This window comes from Typopeltis vanoorti, chromosome 6 (assembly GCF_054136105.1).
Source record: "Typopeltis vanoorti isolate ZY-2024b chromosome 6, IOZ_Tvanoo_1.0, whole genome shotgun sequence".
Classification (NCBI taxonomy): Eukaryota; Metazoa; Arthropoda; class Arachnida; order Uropygi; family Thelyphonidae; genus Typopeltis; species Typopeltis vanoorti.
The window spans coordinates 53,183,339-53,210,978 of NC_143554.1; the positions used below are offsets into that span (position 1 = coordinate 53,183,339).

The 27,640-nt window shown below is 35.0% G+C and overlaps 1 protein-coding gene across 2 annotated transcripts in view; it reads left to right on the plus strand.

Moving 5' to 3' along the window:
• The window catches only part of LOC150105457 (mitogen-activated protein kinase kinase kinase 20-like), a 346,847-nt gene that overhangs the window by 73,242 nt on the left and 245,965 nt on the right, over window positions 1-27,640 (plus strand). For both annotated transcript variants that reach the window (XM_090394158.1, XM_090394159.1), the window contains exon 6: window positions 5,512-5,540. In XM_090394158.1, the coding sequence (XP_090250284.1) occupies window positions 5,512-5,540 (29 nt within the window). The remainder of the gene's footprint in view (window positions 1-5,511; window positions 5,541-27,640) is intronic.

Sequence of the window (27,640 nt, forward strand, 5' to 3'; positions counted from 1 at the left end):
GAAGAGATTTAGTTTTGGGAAGAGACAGAAGTCAGAGTGAGCCAATTCTGGGGAATAGGGTGGATGTACCAACAAATCATAGTGCAGATCCCTTAATTTTCCCATTGCCAAAACACCTTTGTGGGCAACTGCATTGTCCTGATGAAAGATGATTTTTTTCTTCTGCAAACTGGGTCTTTTCTCACGAATTTTTTTGTCTAGCCTGGTTAAAAGATCGGAATAATATTCCCCAGTTATTGTTTTACCCTTTTCAAGATAATTAATAAACAAAATGCCTTTAGTATCTGAAAACACCGATGCCAAGACCTTTCCTGCTGATGGAACTGACTTTGTCTTCTTTGGTGCTGAACAACCGGCTTCTGTCCACTGTTTTGACTGCTGTTTGGATTCTGGTGTGTAATGGTGAATCCAAGCCTCATCTATAGTAATAAATAGGTGCACAAAATCAGTTTTATTCTTGTTAAAATGCTCCAATCAAAAACGCCTCATGCGAGTGCATTTTTGATCTGCTGTGAGCAGGTGCGGCACCCATCTTGCGCAAAGCTTTTTCATTTGCAATTCTTCATGAAAAATATATCCTACACTTTCTTTTGAAATGCCTATAGTATCAGCAATTTCACGCACTTTGATTTGCCAGTCATCCAATACCATATCGTGCACTTGATCAATGATTTCTGGGTTGTTACACTTTTTTGACATCTCTCATGTGGATCATCTTCAAGGCTGGTACGGCCATGTTTAAACTTGGTAGCTCATTTCTTAATTGTTGAAAATGAAGGAGAAGAGTGCCTATAAACTTTTATGAACTTTGAATGAATTTCTTTTTCTGTTAAACCTTCTTTTACAAAGAATTTTATAACTGCACGATACTCGATTTTTTCGTTGAAAGTTTATTGAAAGTTTATTTTTCACTTGGTTAGAATATAATAAATTTAGTTTAATCCTTTATCCAAGTGTGAGCAAACAAAGTTTGCACCTGAAAGTATCTTCAGGACTGGGGTGAGGTAGTACAACACCAGGGCAAATCCTTGCAAAGGTGGAGCAAGTTACCAACACTCCTAACTCGGTATCTCCCATAATGCAAAACACATCTCCTTGCGGATATGTCTAATGTTATGCATTAAGAGAAGGGCCACTACCCAGACTAGTTTCAACCTTTATTGAGGTCTCTTCAGTGGGAGCCAGGCCCAAGTGGAGATACCAGCCAGAAGCATTAGCAGGTCATTTCTACCTATAGGAGTTGCCAAATGGTGTGCCACCTTTTTAATAAATTACTCTGGATTTAGAGAAGGATGTTGAAAGTTTATTTTTCACTTGGTTAGAATATAATAAATTTAGTTTAATCCTTTAACCAAGTGTGAGCAAACAAAGTTTGCGCCTGAAAGTATCTTCAGGACTGTGGTGAGGTGGTACAACACCTTTCAACACTTTCAGGCGCAAACTTTGTTTGCTCACACTTGGATAAAGGATTAAACTAAATTTACTCAGTTTTATCATTTTAAGGGATACAGACAACACTTTTGCTTCAGACAGCTGTATAAAAAAAATCACTTGATAGAATATTTTGCAATTTCATATGGATGCTTATGACAGATGTACCAACTTAGAAAAAAAAAATCTTGCCGATAGTGTTGCTATCTATGGCCGAGGCCAAGAACTTTTCAGACCACCCTTATATATATATATATATATATATTTTATGAGTATTATTTCTGGAAAAACTCCCATGTTACTCCTCTTAAAAACTATTATTTTTACAGCTATTTTGCCTGCTTTTGTTTAGGAGTGCCCTTTTTTTTTTAATGTCATTGGCTTTTTACTTAAGAATTCTTAGGGCATTGCAGATGTATTTTAGAGACAAATATTTGTAGCATAATAGAAGAAAATTCGCACATACCGTTTCTTGGATGTTGTTGCTTGCCTTTCTGCAGTATGCATACTTGTGCTGTCATGGTATTAAAAGGGGAGTTGGGGGGAGGGGGGGGGGTTAGGCAATGTGGAAGAATTAATTTGAAAAAAAAAAACCCGGGTTTTTTATATGATATATACATATATTATTTTTAAGGGTGGGTGGAGCAATTTTTTTGTAGGTTGGGAAAAAGATGAAAAAGGGGGCTGAAAATAGAAGCTGTTTTTTAGAGGAAGGGGAGGAGGGTTTATGGGGCCGGGAAGAGGGTTGACGGGATGCAAGCCGTTTTGACTGCGTGGGTCATCGTCTGAACCCATGGAGGAAGTGGATACAGTGTCGTGTCGGCTTAGTGTTTCTGCCTTTGAAGTGTTTGTGTTATCGCCTATTGGTCGGAGTTGTGAACTAATTTTTATGTTGTGGAGCTTCCCAACACTTGGAGATTATGTAGTGTCGGTGAATGTTGATTGAGTTCTTGTCACATTTTATGGCTATCATTTCTGATATTCTAAGCATTGTTTTGTGTCTTGTCATCTGTTATGATGGCCTTGTCAATTTGCAGGATATGTTTCTGTTCAAGGGCATGAATTGCTATTTCCGTTTTTCCCTGCAGTTCACGCCCTTGAACAGAAACACACAGAAAACGCGAAGAAAGCCACTTTACTACCCTGCAGCAAATATAAATGTGAAAGATTGTTCTTGGAATCAGCCTGAGCTCTAAAAAACTTCGCAAACCTCAACAAATTTCTCTGCTTGAGACTGCCCCAAATTTGTGAAGCTTGCATCCTTAGAACATTAGCCCAACAGTCAAGACAACCCAATTTAGCCTGCTAGGGGGCACCTTTAGGACTCTAGGACCAACGTCAGTTGCCTTTTTCAGTCTCATCGGCTCGTTGTTAGTGCCTGCATGCACATATCATAGTTTTATGTTCCCATGAAGATGGCAATGTAACATTGCCGAAATATAGGAAGTATTGATTAAAGTTTTCTTATATGTTGTAATTTTATGAAATAATTTAATACTCATGTGTTGTTACCAATGTATAAGCTTATCTACAAGAAAAACATTATATATGGGTATTGTAATAGCTATATGACAATTTGATTAAATATTACTTTCATTCTGAAGAAATATTTCAGATATTGCACGATGTCCATATTGCTATTGGCCATGGCGGCAGAAACCACATGGAAAAAATAATTAAGTATGAAATATAAAAATATTACAAGGGAGATGATCATAATTTAGGTTAGGTTTGGATTTTTTTTTTAAATCAAATTGTCCTAAGAGAATGTAGCTTTATTCATAACATCTGGTCAAATTCTTAATGAAGAAAGTGTCTTTTTTTTTTAAATCAAATTGTCCAAAGGTAATGTAGCTTTATTCATAATGTCTGGTCAATTTAATAAATTAATCAATATTTATCAGGTGCTTGGCCATTTTAGTCATTATTCATAATGCCAGGCCATTATAAATAATGACCTATTATTCACTTGGCCCATAACACACACACACACACACATATATAGATATATTAGGGTTACCAAGTAATTTTATAAGCTTGGTTATTTAACTCCTAATTCCAAGTAAGCAAACAGTTAAGTTTGCACCTGAAACATAGTTCAAGTCTAAAGATGGTACAACACCAGGGCAATTCATTGTAAAGGTGGATAAAGCTCTGATCACTATTCTTAGTATTTCCCATAATGTAAAGCACATCTCACTAGAAGATGTATACTGCAATACATCATGGGTGGGGTCACTACCCAGACCGGTTTCAACCTTTTCTGAGGTCTCCTCAGTGAGCAGCTAGACCCTAAATACCAAGGTTTTAGTAATACAGAGCCTTATTAACTTTACCTATACAAGTTGCTATTGTAAAAAATACTAATATACAGTATCCCCAAGTTAAAAAAATTAATTACAGATATAGATATATACACATATACACATAGAGGGTGTTTCAAAAGGTATACAACTTTTCAGGAGAACAGAGAATAACTCAGAAGACATACAAAAGCTGAGTAAGTATCATAACACATCAATTTTTGGACGTGTAACTTTATTAGCAAATGACAACACTAGACGGTGTGATATGCCACACCATTTGAAAATGGTAACTTTTGACAGTGCAGAGTGAGCACGTTGTGTGTTTTGGTTTGAGAAACAAAGTAGTACAAGTTCAGAGAAATTTCTGCATACAACATGGCAATGCACCTCTTAATAGGTGCACAATCTACTTGTGGTACAAGAATTTTGTGGAAACAGGCTGTTCTGTGTGTCATCCAAGGTCAACAGGAAGGCCATATGCTACCAATGCTTTTGTGAAAGAAGTTTGGAAAAGTTTCCAAAGAAGCCCTGGAAAGTTAACCAGATGGGCATCTTGTCCAATTGGAATTCCACATGTGACTGTGTGGCGTGCTTTATGACTACATCTACATTTAAGGCCCTACAAATTTTGCCTCGTGCAACATTTGAAGAAAGACACCTTTACCCCTTAAGTAGGTGAGCAACTAGAGTATTGTTCAAAGCTTATTTTCACAGTTCGCAACATGGATTAGTTTAGTGTAGTTTAATACTTGATATTTCATACAATGAAAATTCTTTGTAATACTGTTATTTAAAAAATACAGTTATCTTGCAAAGAGAAGTTTACGATTGGATCGTGTGACTGAGTGCATTGTGTATCTGGTTTCACAGCGAGTAGTACTTATTTTCTTATTTTCATTAAATTTATTGCTTGTCTTTCCTTTTCAGTTGTTTGTGGATAATATATATAAATTCTCCCATCATTATGAACAATAAATGAAAGAAAACATGAACTGAATTGTGATGAAATGTGTTGTGGCATACATTTTAAACCTACATTACAGGAAAGCATATTTATGTATAATTTCTTGTGCCGACTAGTAAGAATTTAGGAATGTATTACTTTGTCATCATAACATTTAGTTTTTAAAACATTACTTACAGCAATATTTTTATGAAGATGCCCAGGCAAGTAAAATTTTCTTATGGCTAGTAGATCTAAGTTGTTCAAGTATTTCTTAAGCCCTTATGTAAAGTATCAAAGTAAGGTGCAAGAACCAGATGGTGTAAATAAGAAAATTCTGATTGGCTGATATAATTATTATTAATCTTACTTAGATTTTTTTATAAAAAAATTTGTTAGCTATTCTTCTTTTCAGTTTAATTTAATTAAAATTATTTTTTATTTTTTTACCACAAGAGGTCAGGCTAGGTGTTAAATAGTTTTAGATGTGATGTAGCTTATTGTGGTATGTATGTTGCTAGTTGTGTAATGTAGTAGTGTTTATATAGGTGTATATATTCCTGAAGATGACCTTAATGTAAAGGTTGAAATGTAGAATTTTATTATTAGTTTTTTTTTTTTTCTCAAATGGTAGTTGACTTCATAAATTGAATATCATGAGTGCTGTTCCTTTGTATTTCATTGAATGAAAAGATCACTTATTGAACTGAATGACAAGTGTAAAGTTCTTTTTATCATTATTAATTATAAATTTCATAGCATTGTTGATATTTATAATCACTACTTGTATATTTATCTAATTATCTATTATTTCTCTCTATCATTTTCTAGTGGTTATTAGCGCTGACTTTTTTTGCAAGGTAAGTGTCATCGTAATTACCTATCAGTGTTTGCTCAAAATTTAACTACAGTATTTCAGATCAGATATGCATACATTGTAATAAATCATGGTTCATTTTTGACTGGCATCATTTTCAGGTTTTATAAATTAAAAAATTTACTTCTTTATTAATTCTAAAAATTAAGATACAGTATTATATAAATTATGTGGATATTAAATCCAGCATTATTTCAAAGCCGAATGTAGAAACTATGAAAGTTTCATATGAAATTTAACCAGAGAGCTTACAGGAATACACTTGCTCGCATTTACAAGCTGCCCTAGCATGGCTCATATAGAAGACATGATTGCTTGCCCAAGCTTCCATATACTCACCTTTTATTGGCCCATTTTGACTAGGTTTCACTGGCCTGATAGCTGTTTCAAACTGGATGGTTCTTCTCAGAGACCATGCATAAACCTTGAGAGCAAAAACTCTCATTCAGTACTAGGAAATTCGAAGTGTCAGAGTTTATTTTTCGTAAATAAACTCTTGGTCAGTGCATAAAGTATTTACTAAAATAAAGAGTGAAAAGGCTTCAGTTCAGTGATGCAGAATTATATAAACCAAGTGAATATTAAATCCAGCATTATTTCAAAACCGAATTTAGAAACTATGAAAGGTTCATACCCCTACTAACCACACTTTTATTCAACTTTCAGGGATGACCCCTTATTCTGGCCCCTCTGGCCAAGTATTGAAACATTTCCCCTGTATCTGTCCTATAAAACCCTTTAAGCAAGTTACATGTTTCTATCATATCCCCCCCCCCCATTTTCTGCTATCAACCGACTTCTGCAATCCACACACCCTCAAATTATCTTCACAGGGAACATTCCACAGACCATTGACCATCTTGGTCACTCGCCTCTGAATCTTCTCTATTGTTTCCACATTCCCAAGAAACCTAGGGGACCAGACTTGAGCACAGTAATCCAGATGTGGATGTATCAATACCTTATAAAGGAGAATAACAACTTCCTTATCTCTACTTGTTAATGTGTTCTTCAGTAGCCAAGCAATCTTATGGGCAACCTTAGCAATATCACCTCTTTTAACTCTCTGTCTATCACTGCTCCTAAATCTCTAGCTTCCTCTATTTCATGGAGTACAGTGCCATCAATGTGATACACAGCTTGCAATCTGCTTATCCCAAAATGCATGACTTTACAATTCTCCACATTGAATTGACACCCCCCCCCATTATCTTTTGCCCATACTGAAAAAAGCCTATTTAAATTGGCCTGCAAGCTGTCCACATTGCCTTGATTAACTATTACTCTACTTAATTTTGCATCATCAGCAAACGATTGAATATTTCTTTTCAAGTTATTTCGTATATCATTTATGTACAAATTAAAAAGCACTGGTCTCAGCACTGAACCTTGTGGCACACCACTTGTCACCTGTTTTTGCCTTGGTTCTGCCCCTCCACATACCACTTTTTGATATCTGTCCATCAGCCACCCTCTTATCCACTTAAATAGTATCATATACATCCCCATTTATTCTAATTTGAGTAACAAAGTTTCATGTGGTATTCTGTCAAATTCCTTTGCAAAATCATCATTTCCTATATCTAACTCAGCTGTCACTCTATTATAAAAAGTTAGTAAATTACTAAGACATGACCTACCATTCACAAAGTCATGTTGCTCCTCATACAATATTATATGTTTGTCCACCCATTCTTGAATTTCCCTTTTGACCAATTTTTTCACTACTTTTCCCACTACTCCTGAGATATTGGTTGGTCTATGATTTGCTGCTGCAGTCTTTGAGCCTCCCTTATGCAAGGGAATTATTTTGGTCTCTTTTCACTCCCTTCCAACTATACCATATCTGAGACTTAAATTAAAGAGCTTAGTCAGGGCATTGTTAATTCCCGTTAATTCCCTGACGGAGGAGTTTGGGTATTGGTTAGTGCTACCTTGATGTAGCACTAACCAATACCCAAACTCCTCCGTCTTTTTCCTGATACTTTTGGCATTAGTATATAGACATTGCAGCATCCCTTTAGGCTTCCACCCACCGTCACTTCCAGAATTTGACTACCCTATTCATTATTTTTGCACTTCGTCATTCTCACATTCACTCACCTCCTGGATGCCTTCAGTTAAACTCACCTGCTTCCACTCTAATTACTTAAGTTTTCCTGAATTTGCTCTTCAGCATGCTCAGTGAACATAGCTCTCTCTCTCTCTCTCTCTCTCTAGACAAATGACACCAAAACCAGAGCACCGGATGCAGTCCATCAACAATATACAAATCCTTCTTTCTGTGAAACATAGACGGATAAATCCTAAATAATTTCTTCTTCACAACCTATGTATTGATTCATTAGCTGTCAATGTTTCTCCTCAGTTCACCTCTATCATATTGTGGCCAGAGACTTACATGATAATTATACATATATGATGTTTAGTTAGAAAGAAAGGTCTGAATACCATCTGGGATGCAAAGAACAATCATAAAGCCCTTTTATATTTGAAAACAAATTAGCCAGTGTCATATTCACATGACCAGGATTTCCTCCAGAAGTTCTGGTTTTTAATCCTACAAACTGACACTTGTATTTAACACACATAGTAATATTGGTCATCACATTAGTTGCATGCTTTGGCTGTAATCCCAACTTGAAATATTTAAGAAAATAATACACTGAGCATTTTCTTAGCCACCTCTCTCCCTCCTTTTTATCAGCTTTCTGGCATGACTGCTTCAATGCTTACAAAACACAGTTTTGCTTGTTTTCCATATAAAAAAAAATAAATAAATAAAATAAAAACTCAGATCTTCTCAGTTTACTTTTGATAATGCTCAGTTCAACAGTCAAGAACAAATTTTTTTCTTGGATCACTTCTTTAGCATCAACAACTTCCAAAAACACTTGGCATCCTTTTTCGGTCAAGATACTATTTCTCTGCTGAATAGTCTTATTCTGTATAAATCAAACCAACATTGGAATATTCCTCTCATGTATGGGATGTTGCACCTAAAACCTCCTGAAAAATTCTTGATGCTGTTCAGAAAAGGGCAGTTTGGCTGATAAATGACACTACACTTCTCTTACAGATTTTCTTCAGCCACTTTCCCATAGAAGATCAGTTTCTGCATTGTGTCTCTTCTAAAGAGATTTCTATGGCCATTGTTTAGAAGAACTAACATCCATTATCCCTCCTTTTTTTTGCCAGATCTACAGGAACTTGTTCCTCAGCTGCTCAATATCCTTTTACAGTCGAACTACATACATACTAACCAAATCTATTACTTCCAGTCATCTTTCTTTATTTCCACCTCAAAGCTGTGGAACCATCTACCTCATGAAGCATTGGAAATGCTTGAAATGAACATAATCTTCAATTGTTAAGAAGAACATCAGCATATTACTTTATTCCTTAACCCTATCCTCACACACCATCCATTTGCTATAGGCTCTTGTGCCTTTATTGTGAGGGATAAAAAAAAATATAAACAAAAAATAAAAAAAATTGGAGAGTTAGACATTTGATATTAAGGAAGAGGGTAGGATCTTGGTTTGAATCACAAAAGGTATTTATAATAACAAGAAAGTGAATCTGTAAATATTTTACTTACTTTCATTTACTAAAATAAAGAACCAAAAGACTTCACTTCAGCAATGCAAAATTATATAAACTAAGTGGATATTAAATCTAACATCATTTCAAAGCCGAATATAGAAACTATAAAAGTTTTGTATGAAAATTGACCAGAGAGCTTGTGGGAATACACTCACTGCCATACTATGAGTTGCCCTAGCCCAACCTTATAGGAAGCATGCGTGCTGAAAGCATCCATATATTCGTCTCCTGTTGGTCCATTTTGATAAGGTTCCACTGGTCTGACAGCTGTTTCAAACTCATTGGTTTTTGTCAGAGACCAGGCAGAAACCTAAGAGAGCAAAAACTCTCAGTACTAAGGAACTCTAAGCATCTGAGCAAGCTCTCTAGTCATTTTTTGCACTAAATTTCTATAGTTTCTGTATTCGGCTTTGAAATGATGTTGGATTTAATATTCACTTAATTTATATAATTCTGCATCGCCGAAGTGAAGCCTTTTGGCTCTTTATTTCAGTAAATACTTTACGCACTGACCGAGAGTTCGTTTATGGAAAACACACCTCTCCGACACCTCCAAGTTCCTTAATATTGAGAGTTTTTGATCTCTTAGGTTTTCCTCCTGGTCTCTAATGAAAACCAATGAGTTTGAAACAGCTGTCAGATCTGTGAAATCTTATCAAAATGGGAGACGAATATATGGTGTTTTGAGCGTGCATGTTTCCTATAAGGTTCAGCTAGGGCAACTCATAGTATGGCAGCAAGTGTATTCTCACAAGCGCTCTGGTCAATTTTCGCACAAAACTTTTTTAGTTTCTGTATTCTGCTTTGAAATGATATTAGATTTAATATCCACTTAATTTATATAACTTGCTTTCATGTCTAAATATTCTAATTCACTTATGCCATAATTGATTCACAAGTCCTTCAACAATGTTAACATTACTCAGATAATCCATAAGCTTTTTTAAATTTCTTAATGAATTATTATTATTATGAAAGACCTCTAGGAAGTCAGACTCATTGAGGAAGGCCACATAACACTCACCGGCTATCATACTTGTTCTTGAATTCATTCACATTGCTTGCACACATAACATCCAATGGAAAAATCATTCAAGAGATCTCGCAAAAAATAAGATTTTGGTGGCATTCATTCTCAGCTTCCAGTGATGCTCCTCTTTGCATAAATTTGCAAACCTATAGTGCTTGTACATTTATACTGTTGGTGGGCTAAGGATTTTTTCCATTTTTATCTATTTTTCTTTTGTATTTATTTTTTACATATTCCAAAAACCTTGCTCTGTAGACCAAGCATGAAAGCTTTTCAAGCCACTTGAGGCTTCCAGTAAGTGGGGGGTCTCACACCATGCAATGAAATTCATCTCCCATGTAAAGATAATCACAAACATCCATGCTCATAGAGGGATTCTGTGTGACCTGTTGGTTGGAGAGCAGGTTTGAAAAGGAAGGTCAGATTACTTAGTACATATAATAATACATATTATTATATGTATTATATGTATCATACAAATATGTATAAATATTAAATTCAGTTTCCTTCGATTTTTCATCAAAATATATGTCAGCTGACGAATCTTACCACAGCTAGACAGGTTTGAAAGTAGCTTTGCCAAGTGCTTTGTTCTCCATATTCTTTATATCAAAATTAGCTAAGGAAAGGGAGAGGGAAAAACTTATTGCAATACCTTTAATTTGTAGATTATACCATTTTAGTTTTAAGTGCGATTTGAATGTGATGTAAAGGTTATTGTTATTATACTGGCACCTCCATAAGTCTGAAGACATCGCAGGAGACCCAATCTATTATGCCTCTCCTTCAACCCATTAACAGACAAAACATTCACAACTGACTGTGGCAACCCATTCCACTCATTCACAACTCTCCAAGCAAAACGTTTTAATCCTCACATCCCTACTAACTACACCTTTATTCAACTTCCAGGGATAACCCCTTGTTCTGGTCCCTCTAGCCAAGTGCTGAAACATTTCCTCTGCATCTCTCCTATAAAACCCTTTAAGCAACTTAAATGTTTCTATCATATCCCCTCTGTTTCTCCTATCAACCAACTTCTGCAATCCACACACCCTCAATCTGTTCTCATAAGGAATATTTCACAGGCTACTCACTTCTGAATCTTCTCCACTGCTTCCTTCATTCCCAAGAAACTCAGGGAACCAGAGTTGAACACAGGCCTACTTCCACCCTAATTGCTTAAGTTTTCCTGAATTTGCACTTCAGCATGCTCAGTGACTAAAGCTCTCTCTCCAGGCACCAAATACCAAAACCATTTAGATGCAGTCCATCATCATTGTACAAATCCTTTCCATCAAACACAGATCGCAGATCAACAAATCCTACATCATTCCTTCTGCACAATCTACTTATAGATTCATATTTATTCAGATTGCGTATTCAGGTTATATTTCTTTAGTTTGTCAGAGGGTAGTATGAGTGTTCAAGGTACTACATTTGTATCTATTTGGTTTGAGATAAGAGTTAACAAGACAAAAATATTTGTCAGTTGTTGATATAGGCCTAGGGTTGCAAGAGTAGATATAAGTGATATGAATCAGCAAATCAGTTCTGTGAGCAAGGGCAGGGTAATTATTATGGGAATCTTATTTATGGAAATGTAGATTATAAGGAGGAAAGGATACATAGGTATGGGATATGGAATTTATGTAGTTATTAAGAGAATTATTTAAGGTAACATGTGATGGAGAATTTGTCCATGCCTAGAGCAGCCGTTTTGCCTCCAGAGAGAGTGACCATTTGCTGTTATCCTGGGAGGTGTTCATGTATGTTGAAGCTTTAGTTGAGTAGGAATTTATTAACATAATCTCCCTGTATGGAATTACAGGGAGATTATGTCAAGCTTAGGAGACAGCTTGGAGTAGGGCCATGCCATGCCATGAGATTCTTCAAGAAAGGATAATAGCAGTGCATGTGAAATAATCAAGAGGTATTTGAATGATGGCGAGCCTTTGTTCACAGGATCACCAAGATTCAGAAATTACTGGATGGCACATAACAAAAACAACATTAAGGAGGCCATATCAGACTGTGTTCCTAAAATAAGGAGAATAAAACAGGCTGGTTTTAAATGAATGAGTAGCAACATTAAGCATGAACTGCAAAAGAAAAAAATCTTGTAGAATATAAAATGAAGTGTGTTCAGCATGCTTAACAGTACAAAGTATAGGCAAGAAAAGTTTCCAGTGTGATTGGGGTGGCAAAAGCAAATCGTGAGATAAAATTAGCTGCACAGGCCAAAGAGAATCCCAGAGAGAGTTCTTTCATTATATAATCTGTAAGAAGGAGAAACGATTCTTTTCTTTAAGGAATTATGCTTTTATGATGGTAATAGAACCTGCAAAAATAGTTAAATTAATAATTATACAAATTAAGGGGATATTAAAACCCACATTGTTTTAAAACTGAATAAGAAACTCAAAGATTGGAATCAGAGATTTTCATGCCGAATATAGAAAACTATAAAGTATCACGAATTATTAGCGTGAGCTAATGCAAGTAGTCCTACTGTGTAGTACAATCTCGGGCAACTTATTGCAAAGGTGGGGGAAGCTATACCCTTTGGTATCTTTTGGTCTAGCTACTCACTGATGAAGCCTCAAAAAAGGCTGAAACCGGTCTGGGTAGTGACCTCCCACCATAATGTAATAACAGCATACATTTCCTAGGAAATGTGTTTTTACATTATGGAAAATACCTAAGAATAGCGATCTGAACCTCCCCCACCTTTGCAACGAGTTGCCCGAGATTGTACTACGTACTAGGACTACTTGCATTAGCTCACGCTAGTAATTCGCCGATACTTTATAGTTTTCTATTTTCGGCATGAAACTCTCTGATTCCAATCTTTGAGTTTCTTATTTGGTTTTAAAACAATGTGGGATTTAATATCCCCTTAATTTGTATAATGTTTATATTGCCGAAATGAAGCCTATTGGATCTTTATATTTAAATAGTTGAATTAATAATATAATTAATAATATCTTAATACTGTCTCAGAAGTGGTGGTTAAGGTTTTGGAAATGTTGGTTAAAGTATAATTCAAGAATCATTGGATAAGAATATGATATTTAATAGAGAGCAGCACAGTTTTGTTAAAGGAAGGTCTTACCTCACCAATTTACTCTGCTTCTGTATTAGAGTGAAGGTGGAGCTGGATAAAGACAATACCCACATTGTGATATTCTTTGACTTTGCTTGCTAAAGCATTTGACAAGATACCACATGATAGTCTGTTAAGTAAACCAGAAGCAAATGAGAATGGATATGGGGGGGGTTAATATGTAAAGATGGCGGATATTATGGATGTTCATATTTTATAGCCAAATATAAAAAGACACTTAAGAAAGTTTCAGTTACTGGAAAGCTTATGAGAATATAATCTTTGACATCAGAGTTGCCTTGGTTTGCACTGCTTAAAAGACAGGTTCCCCTTTTATTACTGGTTCAGTTGGGTTTCACTAGCCTGGCAGCCTTTCTCAACTGTTGGTTCTCATCAGGGACCAGGCAGAAAGCTAGAGATAGCAAAAGCCTTATCAGTACCATAGCAGTCTTACATCAAAAAGTTAAATTGAAGCCTTTTGGCTCTATATTTCAGTAATTGTTTATGCACCTATCGAGAGTTCACTTGTGGTGAATTTAATTCTCTGACGTTGGACTGCTATATCATATAGTTAACTTTTGCTATCTCTCTAGATTTCTGCCTGGTTTCTGACGAGAGAGAAACAGCAGGTAGAAGTAGCTTGCCACACTAGTGAAACCTAATCAGGGCCGTTATAACCCACTAAGTAACTAAGGCAATGGCTAAGGGTGGCAAGTTTCGATGGCAGCAAAAATTGAAACCCCTTAAAAATTAATCGCCAGATATATTTATATTATATTTGCTTTCTTATTTTAAACATTCAGATTAGAGAATAAAACAATTATTATAATATAGATACTAGTGAACATTCAGATAGGTGTATTTATTTGTTCGTCAATTACTTATGACAATATATTCAGACAATTTTTTGGTAAAACTTGATTGGGTATGTAATCAGTGAGTAATATGGTATTTATTTATGTATGATTTTTATCTTCTCTGGTGATTAATTTTCTTGAAAATGGCAACATCACGCTGCCATTTTCAAGAAACTTAAGAACAAGACACATGCACGCCGGCACAACAAACAATAAGTAAGGAAGAAGCAGGAAGCTATTATTTCTCCTAAAGTCCTGATGGTGCCCCCCCCCCCCCTAGCTGGCATTGTTGGTATTCTTGGGTAATTGGGCTGAAGGTCTTCTGATGTAGGTTTCCCAAATTTGAGGCAGTCTCATGCAGCCAAATTTGTTGAGGTTTGGATTGTTTCTTAGGGCTGAAGCTGATTCCATGAAAAGCCTTTCATATTTGTATTTACTACGGTGTATTATTGTGGCTTTTCTCCACTGTATCCTATGGCAGGTATCCAGTGCATGGTCAGCAAGACCAGAGTGGCTGTATTGGTGAAACCGGATGTAGTCCTTGTGTTCTGAAATACTGATATTTGCTGTCCTGCCTGTTTGGCCAAAGTAGGACAGCTTACAGCTGCAAGGGACCTGGTACACACCAGATAGGTCTAGGGTGGGGAGGGAGAGGTTGGTCTTTAGTAGAGCAGATAAGGGATGCCAATTTTTTATATGGTCTGTAACAAGAAGTTATGTTTTTTTAGGATTTTAGTAATTTTTTCCGAGCTGCCTCGGATATAGAGTATGGTGATGGATTTAGAGTAATCCTTGTTTTAAGTGGGGGGGATGGGGGTAGCGGTTTACTGGTTTCAATATTTTTTGGATTTTTTTTTTGGGGAGAGGGGTAGCCATTGGCTGAGAAAGTGTTGAGAATGTGGTTTAGTTCTGTGGTTAGGGCATTATCATTTGAACAGATAAGTTTAGCCCTGTTGTGTAGTGTCTTAATGACTCCATATTGTTGTGTGTGTTTAGGGGGGGGGGATTGTTGGTGACTGTATCTGCCTGTATGGGTGGGTTTTCTATAGACTGAGAAATTTAATGTATATCCTAGTTGACGTTGTAATTTCCTTAAATTATTTAGTAAAAAATGCATAACCAACGTATAAGCCTTTCCACGAGAAGTAATACATTCAATAAAATTAGTGATTACAAATGAAACAATTTGTATCCAAGATATCCATTTAGTAAATAGCGTTTATGAGTTTCACATATGAATTTGATTATTAATATAAATGTAAAACAGAAGAGGGATTAAGTATCAAACCAAACAAGCCAAATGTTAATGTAATAGACCAATGAAAAAAGAAAAATACAAAGAAAATTTGACAAAAGCGATTTCTTCTCAAAATTTTACACAATCAGAATGCTGTCAAAGACTTATCTAGGAGGTCCTTTTGTCATACACACACACACACAGCTCATCATACTGCACCTTAAACACTCAAATTCTCTGCAGACACCATACTCTCAGGCAAAGCATTCCTATCCTTCACAACTCTGCATGCAAAAAACCTGCTTCTCACTTCCCTGCTCACTCCTTATACAGCTTCCAGGGATGACCTCTGGTTCTCTCCTGATCTTCCACTGTTTGTTATAAAACCTCTCCAACATTGATCCAATAACAACCCCTTACTACCTTGTAGGTCTCTATCATATCACCCTATCCACTAGACTCTGTAATTTGCATCTTCTCAACCTTTCCACATATTCAACATTCCAGAGATCAGAAACTACCTTAATAAGTTGCCTCTGGACCCTTCCCAACATCTGTTCGTCCTTTTGAAAACCAGGTGATGTCAACTCCATGTGTGGCCTAATCAAAGCCTTATACAATGGAATAAGAATCTCCTTACTTCTGAAAGTCAGTCTCCTCTGCATCATTCCCAGAATTCTTTGTGTTGTCCTCACAATTTTGGCAATGTCTCCCCTAAATTTCAGATCCTTATCCACTATCATCCCCAAGATCCCTTATTTCCTCCATCTCCAACAATATATCCTCACCAATCATAAATTCTCCATCCCATCTTTGTTTCCTAAATTTTAAAATCTTATATTTTGCAACATTGAACTTGTATCCTCATTTCTGTGCCCATTCACTCAATTTATTCACTTCTCATAAGGCCACAGCATTTTCTCTGCTCTTCATAGTTTGTTCCAACTTTCCATCATCTGCAAACAATTGAATATCCCCATCCAAGTATCATTAACTTATAAGTTAAACAGCAGTGGCCCTAAAACAGACCCCTGAGGCATACCACTAGTGACTTTCCTCTTCCTGGATATTTCTCCCCCATACACAACTTGTTGATGCCTATCAGATAGCCAGTTTCCGATCCAGTGCACTAATCTAATATCCAACCTCATCTGCTCTAGTTTGACTATCAACTTATCATGTGGTAATCTATCAAAAGTCTTTGCAAAATTTAAGTATGCTACTGTGTATCCCTCTCCTCTGTTCAAGGAAGCTGTCACCTTATTGTAATAAGTAAGTAGATTATTAAAAAATGACCTTCCTTTAGCAAATCCATACTGTCCATCAAAGATAATACCATTGTTAAGAGGAAGAATGACTTCGGAAGGATAACCTTAGTGGGTGCTGATGGTATTGAGGTGACAAAATCAGATGTAATAGTCGAGTTACTGAGTGATCACTTCTCAAAAGTCTATCACCCAAGTGAGGATATCTCTATACCTATAGCAATACCTAATGTGAGAATTGAAGCTAAAGAATCAGAGGTATTAAATATATTGCGAAACTTAAATGCAAACACTGTGGTAGGCTTAGATGGAATATCAGCTCGGGTGTTGCGTGAATGTGCAAATGAATTGTCAACCCCTCTTACCTGGATATTTAATTTAAGTTTGAACTCTGGTATGGTCCCTAGGGAGTGGAAGTTAGGCAAAGTGGTTCCTTTGCATAAGGGTGGCTCTAAAACTGCAGTATTGAATTACAGACCAATCACCATCTCAGGAGTAGTGGTAAAAGTATTGGAAAAGTTGGTTAAAGACAAAATTCAAGAATGGGTGGATCAGGATATGATACTCTATAGAGGCCAACATGGTTTTGTTAAAGGTAGATCCTGCCTTAGCAATCTATTAACTATCCATAATAGAATAACATCAGAGTTGGACAAAGGAACTGGCTACACAGTGGTACTTCTGGATTTTGCTAAGGCTTTTGACAGGATACCCCATAGAACACTGTTACGCAAATTGGAGCAGATGGGAATGGATATTAAATTGGTGATATGGATAGGAGAATGGCTCAGGGAGAGATACCATAAGGTGGTGTATGGAGGAGCCGAGTCCAGAATGAGGCAGGTGACCAGTGGTGTGCCTCAGGGCTCTGTGCTTGGGCCAATGTTGTTTAATTTGTATATAAATGATATAGGAAACGGCTTAAAGGGAGATATTCAGTTGTTTGCTGATGATGCAAAGTTGTGTAGTGCAATAAAAAATCAAGCTGATGTTGAAAGTTTGCAGGAGGATTTAAATAAGCTGGTAAAATGGGCAAAAGAAAATGGATGTCAGTTCAATGTGGAAAAGTGTAAAGTCTTGCGTTTTGGGATTAAAAGATTACCAGCTGTGTACTACATAGATGGAAAGGTACTCCAAGAGATTGATGAGGCTAGGGACTTAGGGGTATTGGTAGATAAGGAGATGAAGTTCAGAGGACACATTGCTAAGGTGTCCAAGATTGCACATAGGATTACTTGGTTGTTGAGGAACACACTGACATCCAGAGATAAAGAGGTTATTATTCCCCTTTATAAAGCATTGATACTTCCACATTTGGATTACTGTGCTCAGGTCTGGTCACCTGGATTCCTTGGAGATGAGGAGGCTGTGGAGAGGGTTCAGAGAAGAGTGACCAAGTTGGTGAGTGATATAAAAAATGCTCCCTACATTGATAGATTGAGAGCTTGTGGATTGCAGAGATTGGTTGATAGGCGAAGAAGAGGGGATATGATAGAAACATTCAAATTACTAAAAGGTTTTTATAGGATTGATGCAGGGGAAATGTTTCAGCTGTGTGATAGTGATGGAAGAACAAGAGGTCATCTCTGGAAATTAAAGAAGAGTGTGGTTAACAAAGGTGTCAGAACAAGGTTTTTTGCCTGGAGGGTGGTGAATGAGTGGAATTCATTGCCTGACTTTGTTGTGAGCTCTTCATCTGTAAATGAATTCAAGAAGAGATATGACAGATATTGTTTTGCTAGCTTGGGTCTCCCGCGATGAGTCTACTGACTCCATGGAGATACCCGTAATAATAATAATAATAATAATAATTGTTGTCAACCCAATTCTGGATCCTAGGTTTCACCAGCTTCTCCAACAACTTAACCACAAAACCTTACACACAGATAGGCAGACATAATTTGACACAAAACCTTACACACAGACATAATTTGATGTCTGAGTTCTATCACCTTCCTTATGAAGTGACACAATCTTGCCATTCTTCCACTCCTTTTGAACTCAACCTAGTGCAAGACTCATATTAAAAAAAATATGTCAAGGCAGATGTCAACTCCCTGGCACAATCCTTCAGAATACGTGGTGATATATTATCAAGTCTGACAGCCTTATTAACATTAAGTTTGCTCAATTCCCCATACACCTCTTGCTGACTTACAGTTAGTCTCTCCTCCCCATCATTAGCTGCTCTCAATCTCTCCGTGAATGTCACATTCACAAGAATGAAAGATCTTTATGAACTGCTCGTTAGGTATCTCCACTATGTCTTCTGCAGTAGTTGTCCTTATACTATTTTCTCCAATCATTGTCATCTGTCCACAATAATTCTTTTTTTTTTTTTTTTTTTTTTTTTTTTTGCTGGCTACATATAGAAAAAACTCCCTAGGATTCTTTTTGGCTTCATTAGCTAGCTTCTGCTCATACTCCACTTTTGCTACCCTTACCAACCAACTCGCTGTTTGGTGTATATCGGGTGTTAGCCATTTGGTTTACATGTTTATCCAATTTTTTTTTAATGGTTTAGTTTTTTTTTCTATTAATTTTATTTTTAGTTCTTTTAAAATATCTTCATTTCTTTCTTCTTTTTTTTTTTTCATTATTAGACAAAAAAATATTTTTTTTTGTCTAATAATGTGTATTTTGCAGTTCTTCTCATGAATCTCATTTCATTTCATTTGTATTTATTCTTTGTTTACTTGTTTATTGCCCACATTTCGCTGCCATATAATAATGTAGGCACTGTTAGTATTGTGTATTTTCAAGCATGTTTCTTTTTGTACAGTATTTGGATTGAGCATTCTATTTATCAGCCCTATAATCTGTGAAAATTTAGAAGTTTTTAATTTATATCTTTTTCTTCTTCATAACTATTTTACTTTTAACTGCAGTGTGTCCACAAAATGGCATTGTTTTAGTTTATCTATGGATATTTTCATTTCAAATAGTATTTCTGTAATCTTTAAATTATATATTGCTCTTGGTAAACCATCTTTGTTATCTATTATTACCTGATCATCTGCAAATAATAGAGTATTTATTTTGAAATTTCTGCACCTGGATTATTTAAGATCTTCCACTGTATTAATATTTCATTAATATAAATATTAAAAAATGTAGAGGACATCCCTGTCTTGCTCCTTGGTTTATAGATTGTTTTTCAGACAATTTTTCATTTATTTTTTTATTTCATTATCTTTGTATATATCCAATATTGCATACAGTAAAATATTATGTATATTTATTGTTTGTAATATATCAAACAATATATATCATTTTATTCTGTCAAATGCTTTTTCATAATCTGTAAATGAAAGATGAGTTTCTAAATTAAATTTTCTTCTTTTCTCTATAAGCTTTTTTTAAACAAACGCTGCTTCCATTGTAGAGCATCTTTTCTAAATCCATTTTGACATTCTAGTAATAATTTTTCACTGTATATTTTCAATTTTTCATTAAGTATTCCACTATATATTTTGTAACATGTATTTGATAAACTAACATAGCAGGTAATTAGCAGGTTTTCTTTTATCTCCTTTTTAAATATAGGTATTACTATACTTGTATTCCATTCTATTGGTATTTGTCCATTTTTATTTATTTTATTTAAAAATTTTAATAATCTCTGATGAAATTTTTTTACAGCAAATTGATTCAGTTCAGAGTTCTCCCATCTCCTGCTGTACCACTTTTTTATTTTACTTAGGTTGTCATTTAATTCTTTCATTGTTATTATATCATTTGAAACATTTTGTAAGTTTTTGGTGTAATATTTTTGATGGTAGTATTATTTGGCCAAGAATTTGTAAAGTAATCTAAGAATTCTTTTAAATGTATTTTGCAATTTATATTCGCAGTTTCTTTTATATCTGCATTCATGTGCTTTAGTATTTTATATGCATTGGTCTTATTTAATTTATATCGTTTTCTAGGTATGATACAAATTTTTCCTAGCTTTCTCTGTGTCTCTTTCTGGTTTGTCTTTCGGCTATTGCCTATCTTTTTTTATATTCAGTATTTTATATCTTATTTGTTTTTGCCACTTAACCATCTTTTAAAGGCCAGCTTTTTTCAATTATCGTTTTTATTTCATTGTTCACATATGTATATTTTTTATTTTTATGATATTTTTTGTGTGTCCCTAAATTTTTGTAGCTTGCAAAAAAAAAAGAAAAAAAAAAGAGGTTAATGACTTCGCATCACTTGCCTTAGTATTCCATAATGCTATGCATTATGGGAAGGGTCACTACCCAGACTGGTTTTGACCTTTATTGAGGTCTCAACAGTGAAGACCAGACCCAGAAGTGTGATACCAAGGTCGAAGTAATTGCAGAAGTCGTATTTCCATATACAAGTGGTTAAAAGGTGTCACACCTTATTACTGAAATACTCTGGATTAGAGATAGATGAAACCAAGATTATAACTTCTTGGATCTTTAATTTATAGTATAACCAAGTGGAAAATTTTTCAGCATCTATCACTCCTGCAAATCTGATGATATCATTTTTCTCTTTTCTGAAAAATTTAAAAAAATGAATAACATCGTAATCATTTCTGGCTAAGTTAGCTTGTTGATGCTTTTTTGTCCCTAGTTTCATAAATGTCCATCTCATATGGTTCTATTAATGAGAGTACATACAGAAAAATGAAATGATTGACAAAAAAAAAAAAAAAAGAAGAAAAAGAAATATAACTTCTGCATTACTTCAACCTTGGTATTACTTCTGGGTCTGGCTCCCACTGATTGGAACTTAACAAAGATTGAAACCCCTCCCATAATTACTTCTGAGTGGTGGCCTTCCCATAATACATAGCATTATGCATGTCCATAAGGATTTGTGCATTGCATTATGGGATACTAATGCAATTGATGTGAAGTCATTAGCTTCTATATACAAGTAGCCCAGTCTTGAAGTGACTTAATGTACACACATTGTTTGCTTATGCTTAAGTAATGGATGAAACCAAGAATATAACCTCTTGGCATCTTTAATTTATTGTGTGTCCATAGACTTCCATATGCTACTGATGTAATAATTTCTTTTATTTATATTATTCCATTCTTCCTCATCATCTTCATTTTCTTGGTTATCTTATTATGTTAATCATTCTTAAGATTTTTTTTTTCTGCAGTTAAGGAAAAGGTCTTTAAAAGGCTTTATAACCATATTTGAAAAAGGATAAGTGCTATTATTTGATAAATGAATATTATTTGGTGTCAAGTAGGCAAATAATGTTGGAAATTGTCTTTTCTCTTTTCTGAAAAATTGAAAAAAATGAATAACATTGTAATCATTTCTGGCTAACTTAGCATGTCGATACTTTTTTTTTCCCCTAGTTTCATAAATGCCTATTTCTATTAATGAGAGTAAATAATGCATACAGAAAAATGAAATGATTGACAAAAAAAGAAGAAAAATACAAGCTAGAACTCTACTTTTGTTTGCAATGTGAAATATTAGCTTCTTAAAATTAACATAGTTTGCTTACAGTATTGAATCAAAATGTCATTTGCTCATATTTGATTAAGGCATATATTTATTCTTTTTTTATAAACTTTTGTCAGTGGCACAATTTAAATTCCATTCAGAGTGAGAAAATAAATGAAGTTGGCAAATGCAGTGAGTATTTGCAACAGTAACTATCATTTGTGTATTTGTGTGGAAAACTTCCCATTTCATAGTGCAATTGTCTTGCTGTTACTTCACCAAATGCAAGATGATGGAAAGGATATGTTTTTTGCCCTGCAGTTTCATTGGTATGTGCATATTGGTTTGATGTTGTAAGCATTATGTATATGTATTCAATTTAAGAAAGTAATATTTCATATTAGTTGCTGATGGTGAATTAGCCAATCTCAAATGAAGCTAGTAGGGTTTTTCATCTTATGCACAGGTATGTCAGCCAAGAGAACATATAGTTCACAGAAAAAATACTGTTAGTGTATGGCAGATGGTAATAGCAGTGTCATTGTGTAGAAAGAGAATTATGGACAGTGGTTGTGTGCAGTAGAATGCCCTACTGTGATGAGTCCTTGGAGGTGTTGTGTAATGATAAAATTTCAAATAAAAATATGGTTCAGATATCTTTTCTTTTTTGTCAATAAGTTTGTTTTTCTGTTTATAAATTAATAACTGTATGAACACATAACCAGGAGTCCTAGTATCGTGATAATGACATTCACGTATCCAACACACAATGTATTGCCTTTAAGTCATTCTAGGGACATCTCTATTATGTGGAACTCTACTATCCGAAAACACCATTTTCACATGTATTGCCGCTGATGATGATATATCATCATCAACAACCATTGTTCAATGCACTACTGGATGAAGGTCTTTCCAAGATTACTCCAAAACTGTCTGTCCATGGCTCTCTTTTCCCATGCCACTTCTGCAAATCTGATGATATCATAAATCCACTGTGATTTATGTCTGTGTCATGGTCATTGTTATTTTTGTGGAATCCAGTCCAGTTCTTCTTTTGTCTACCATTGATCTTGTCTTCAAGCAATGTGGCCAGCCCGTTGCCACTTCAGATGTTTCACTCTTCTTACGATATCAGAGACTTTGGTTCCTTATCCATATAGCTTCTTTCCATACTAAATTGTGTTGTTCATAATTTTTGAATTTCCTTTCCATTTATTGCCCATGTTTCACAGCCATTGACATATGACTGTGAAATATATTGTCATATGTCAATATAGGAAGAATACATTGGTTAAAAACTTTTTTCTTCATGCATAATGGCAGTTGACATTTGAATATTGATTGTAATTTTCCAAATGCTTTCCACCCAATCGTCATGCATCTCTTAATTTCATCCATGATATTTTATCCCATTGATATCTTTGTCCTAAGTATATGTAATGATCTACTTGTTTAATTCATCATTATTGATTTTTAAATTATACATGTTTTTGGTCATAAAATGTTACAAAATATAAGACTTATTGTTAAACTGACCATAAATTTTTAATTCACAAGTATGTTCATACAATATTGCTTACCGGTTTCAATAGTAACTGACTAGCTTTTTCAAGGCTTGCACAGTACAAAAAAATGATAAATTCAAAAAAGTTTAAGAATACAAAAAAACGTTAGTACCTGTTAGGTAGCTAAGGTAACACGTTCGCATGACATTTCTACTCAGTATCATGAACATGCATTACATGCAAACGCGTAATATGATTATTCGCATACTGTAGTTCTGTTGAACTGAGGGAATTAATTAGATTTTTTCAAGTATCATTCAGTATGGCTCCTTGATTTCTGTTTAGGTTGCTGCCTGTACGTAGCACTACTGCTGCTTCTTTAAATAATCGATGTCTGTAATCTTCGTCTACGTAGGGCATAGAACTGTTATTCCAGTCTATAGTGTGGTTCGAAGTTGAAAAGTGATGTGCTAACCCGGAGGTGATCATTCTGTTGTGATTTACATCGCCAACATGTTCTTTCTATCTTATTTCCAGTCTTCGCGAAGTTTGTCTAATGTAGGAAAGATCGCACGTGCATGGAATATTATACACACCTGGATATTTATAAAATGGAACACTGTCTTTAGGAGATCTTAGAACCTGTCTGATGCTAGTAGTTGGTTTAAATACAACCCTAATGTTATGGGCCTTTAACAATCTTGCAATTTTGGTGGAAATTGAACTCATAAAGGGGATGACTGCTGTTGAAATTTGCTGGGAGACCGTTCTTTCTTGTTGGTTATCTTTGTACAGAAATTTGTTGATGATGTTTCGAGGATAACCATTTTGTGATAGTGTTATAGCGATTTGAGACAGTTCTCTTTGAACTTCATCATCGGAGATAAAGTTTCTAGCTTGATTTCTCAATATGTGGATGATGCTCTGTTTATGATGCTAGTAGTTGGTTTAAATACAACCCTAATATCATTTTTGTTCTAGATGTTTATCAGAATATATCAGACCCCCCCCCCCCCTCCGTGTGTGTGTGATATATATCATCATCAGGGTGACACAATATCTCCAAAATTATTCACAGCATGCTTAGAAGTATTTAAACTTCTTCTAGGCATGATATTATGATATTACTCTTCAAACCATCATAGGTCACATAAACAGAGCATCATCCACATGTTGAGAAATTGAGCTAGAAACTTTATCTCCGACGATGAAGAAGTTCAAAGAGAACTGTCTCAAATCGCTCAAATCACAAAATGGTTATCCTCGAAACATCATCAACAATTTCTATACAAAGATAACCAACAAGAAAGAACAGTCTCCCAGCAAATTTCAACAGCAGTCATCCCCTTTATGGGTTCAATTTCTACCAAAATTGCGAGATTGTTAAAGGCCCATAACATTAGAGTTGTATTTAAACCAACTACTACCATCAGACAGGTTCTAAGATCTCCTAAAGACAGTGTTCCATTTTATAAATATCCAGGTGTGTATAATATTCCATGCACGTGCGGTCTTTCCTACATCGGACAAACTTCGAGAAACCTGGAAATAAGACAGAAAGAACATGTTTGCGATGTAAATCACAACAGAATGATCACCTCCTTGTTAGCACATCACTTTTCAACTTCGAACCACACTATAGACTGGAATAAAGCTCTATGCCCTATGTAGACGAAGATTACAGACATCGATTATTTAAAGAAGCAGCAGTAGTGCTACGTACAGGCAGCAACCTAAACAGAAATCAAGGGACCATACTGAACGATACTTAGAAAAATCTAATTAATTCCCTCAGTTCAACAGAACTACAGTACGTGAATAATCATATTACGCGTTTGCACGTAACACGTGTTCATGATACTGAGTAGAAATGTCACACAAACGTGTGTTACCTTAGCTGCCTAACAGGTACTAACTTTTTTTTTTGTATTCTTAAACCTTTTTTGCATTTATAATTTTTTTGTACTGCGCAAGCCTTGAAAACGCTAGTCAGTTACTGGCAAAACAGGTAGGCAATATTATACGAACATACATACGAATTAAAAATCTATGGTCAGTTTAACAATAAATCTTATATTTTGTATTATTGATTTTTATTATTTCTGGTTGGACATAACTATTGAACATAACTTGGGTCTTCTTTAGGTTTATCTTTAGGCCAGCTGCTTTGTTAGCAATTTAGAGTTCATGGATAGGAGTCTGTAATTCATGTGCAGTTGAAGTAGAAATAACTATGTCATCTGTGAAGCATAAATGGCTTAAATATCTTCCATTTATTTTCAGACCTTTCCCTTCCCAATCAAGAAGTTTGAATACTTCTGGGCATGCTGTGAATAATTTTGGAGATATTGTGTCACCCTGATGATGATATATATCACACACACACACACACGAGGGGGGGGGGTGTCTGGAAAGTTCTGATAAACACCTAGAACAAAAATGACATTAAAGCAACTGTTATAACTACTAGAAAGGACATGCTAGTAGCAGAGCTATGAAGAAACTTATGTTGTTATATTCTAATATTCTCATATGTTCTTTCTTGTGGTTATATCAGTTCATTTAATATCATTTTTGTTCTGGGTGTTTATCAGAACATTCCGAACCCTTGCGTGCGCGCGCGCGCGTGTGTGTGTGTGTGTGTGTGTGTGTGTGTGTGTGTGTGTGTGTGTGTGTGTGTGTGTGTGTGTGTGTGTGTGTGCAATTAGTAATAGCATAAACAAAATCATGACAGTACCACATGATTAAATTTATACTTTTACTAGTTGTCTATTGAGAATCTAGGTGCTTATCAGATCTTTCCAGGTCCCCCCCCTGTTTTTTTGTGTGTGTGTGTGTGTGTGTGTGATCAGTTTCCTGGTACATACCCTTACACAAGAGATTAGTAATAACATAAACAAAGACTGCATGATATAATTACATAATCAAAATTAATCACGTAAAATTGGTTCCCAATCCTGCCGACTGCACCATTTTGTTGGATCCTATTTCATCTTAACCTATACCTTGGATCCAACATGTTTATCACTACGATGTTCTCAAACAAAAAATAAGTTGCTAGTTGATTTCTAATCCAAATATAGAGAAAATTTATGTGTATTGACTGCGCCACTCTATATCTAAATTAGTTCCAAGAATTAAAGTAAAACCAACTCTCAACTATTTCTCTTTTTTGTGTTATTAATATATATACTGGCCGAGTATATTCAACTTAATTAATTCATCCGCTTTGGTTCGAATATTTTATGAATGGTGCAGTAAAAGAGATTCAGAAAATACAACTTTGGATCAACAAACAAACATTTAATTTAGGCTTACAATTTATACACTTTAATTTAAATCACCGAATAAGGTATTATAAACATTTGAGCTCATCTGGTAATACAGTCATACAATTTCAGGCAATGTTTAATCTGTTATCTGAAATACTGTACTCACTTCATTTAACTATTTAATAAAGTTCAATGTCATAAAGTTCCTTAGTGATCAATTACACTAATATCTCATATTTACTTAAGTTTCAAATACAAAAAAAGGGCAGTAACACTTCTTCACAAGTATACATTCTTAATTCCACGCTCCAGCTAATCTCCGCAATAGTTACTGTTAATATAGGGATATTCTAGGAAGAAACACACTCATATTTCTGCATAGGAATATCAATAGTTGGAAAATTCTTACCGGTAATCTTCCTTGTTCATCTACTTATATACGAACATTTCTTATAACTGTATACACATAAAAGCAATTAACAGAACTCATTAAAATAAATCTTAGTAATAACTGAATAAATTAATGGTCGTAATTCACATAGTTAAATGTTCTTGCTCAGATCAAAACGCTTGTACTACCTTTGACATCACTTGACCAATTCAGTATTCTACTAATAACTCTTGAACTAAGGTAACACAGAGTAATTCTTTAACTTGAAGTTTTTACGCACAGTTGCCTATACTTCCGGCATTTAATTAATCTTTTAGACGCTATATTTCTTAACACCGTCATTTAAATTCAACTTTACTGCCTCTACTTATTCTCTTAGTTACT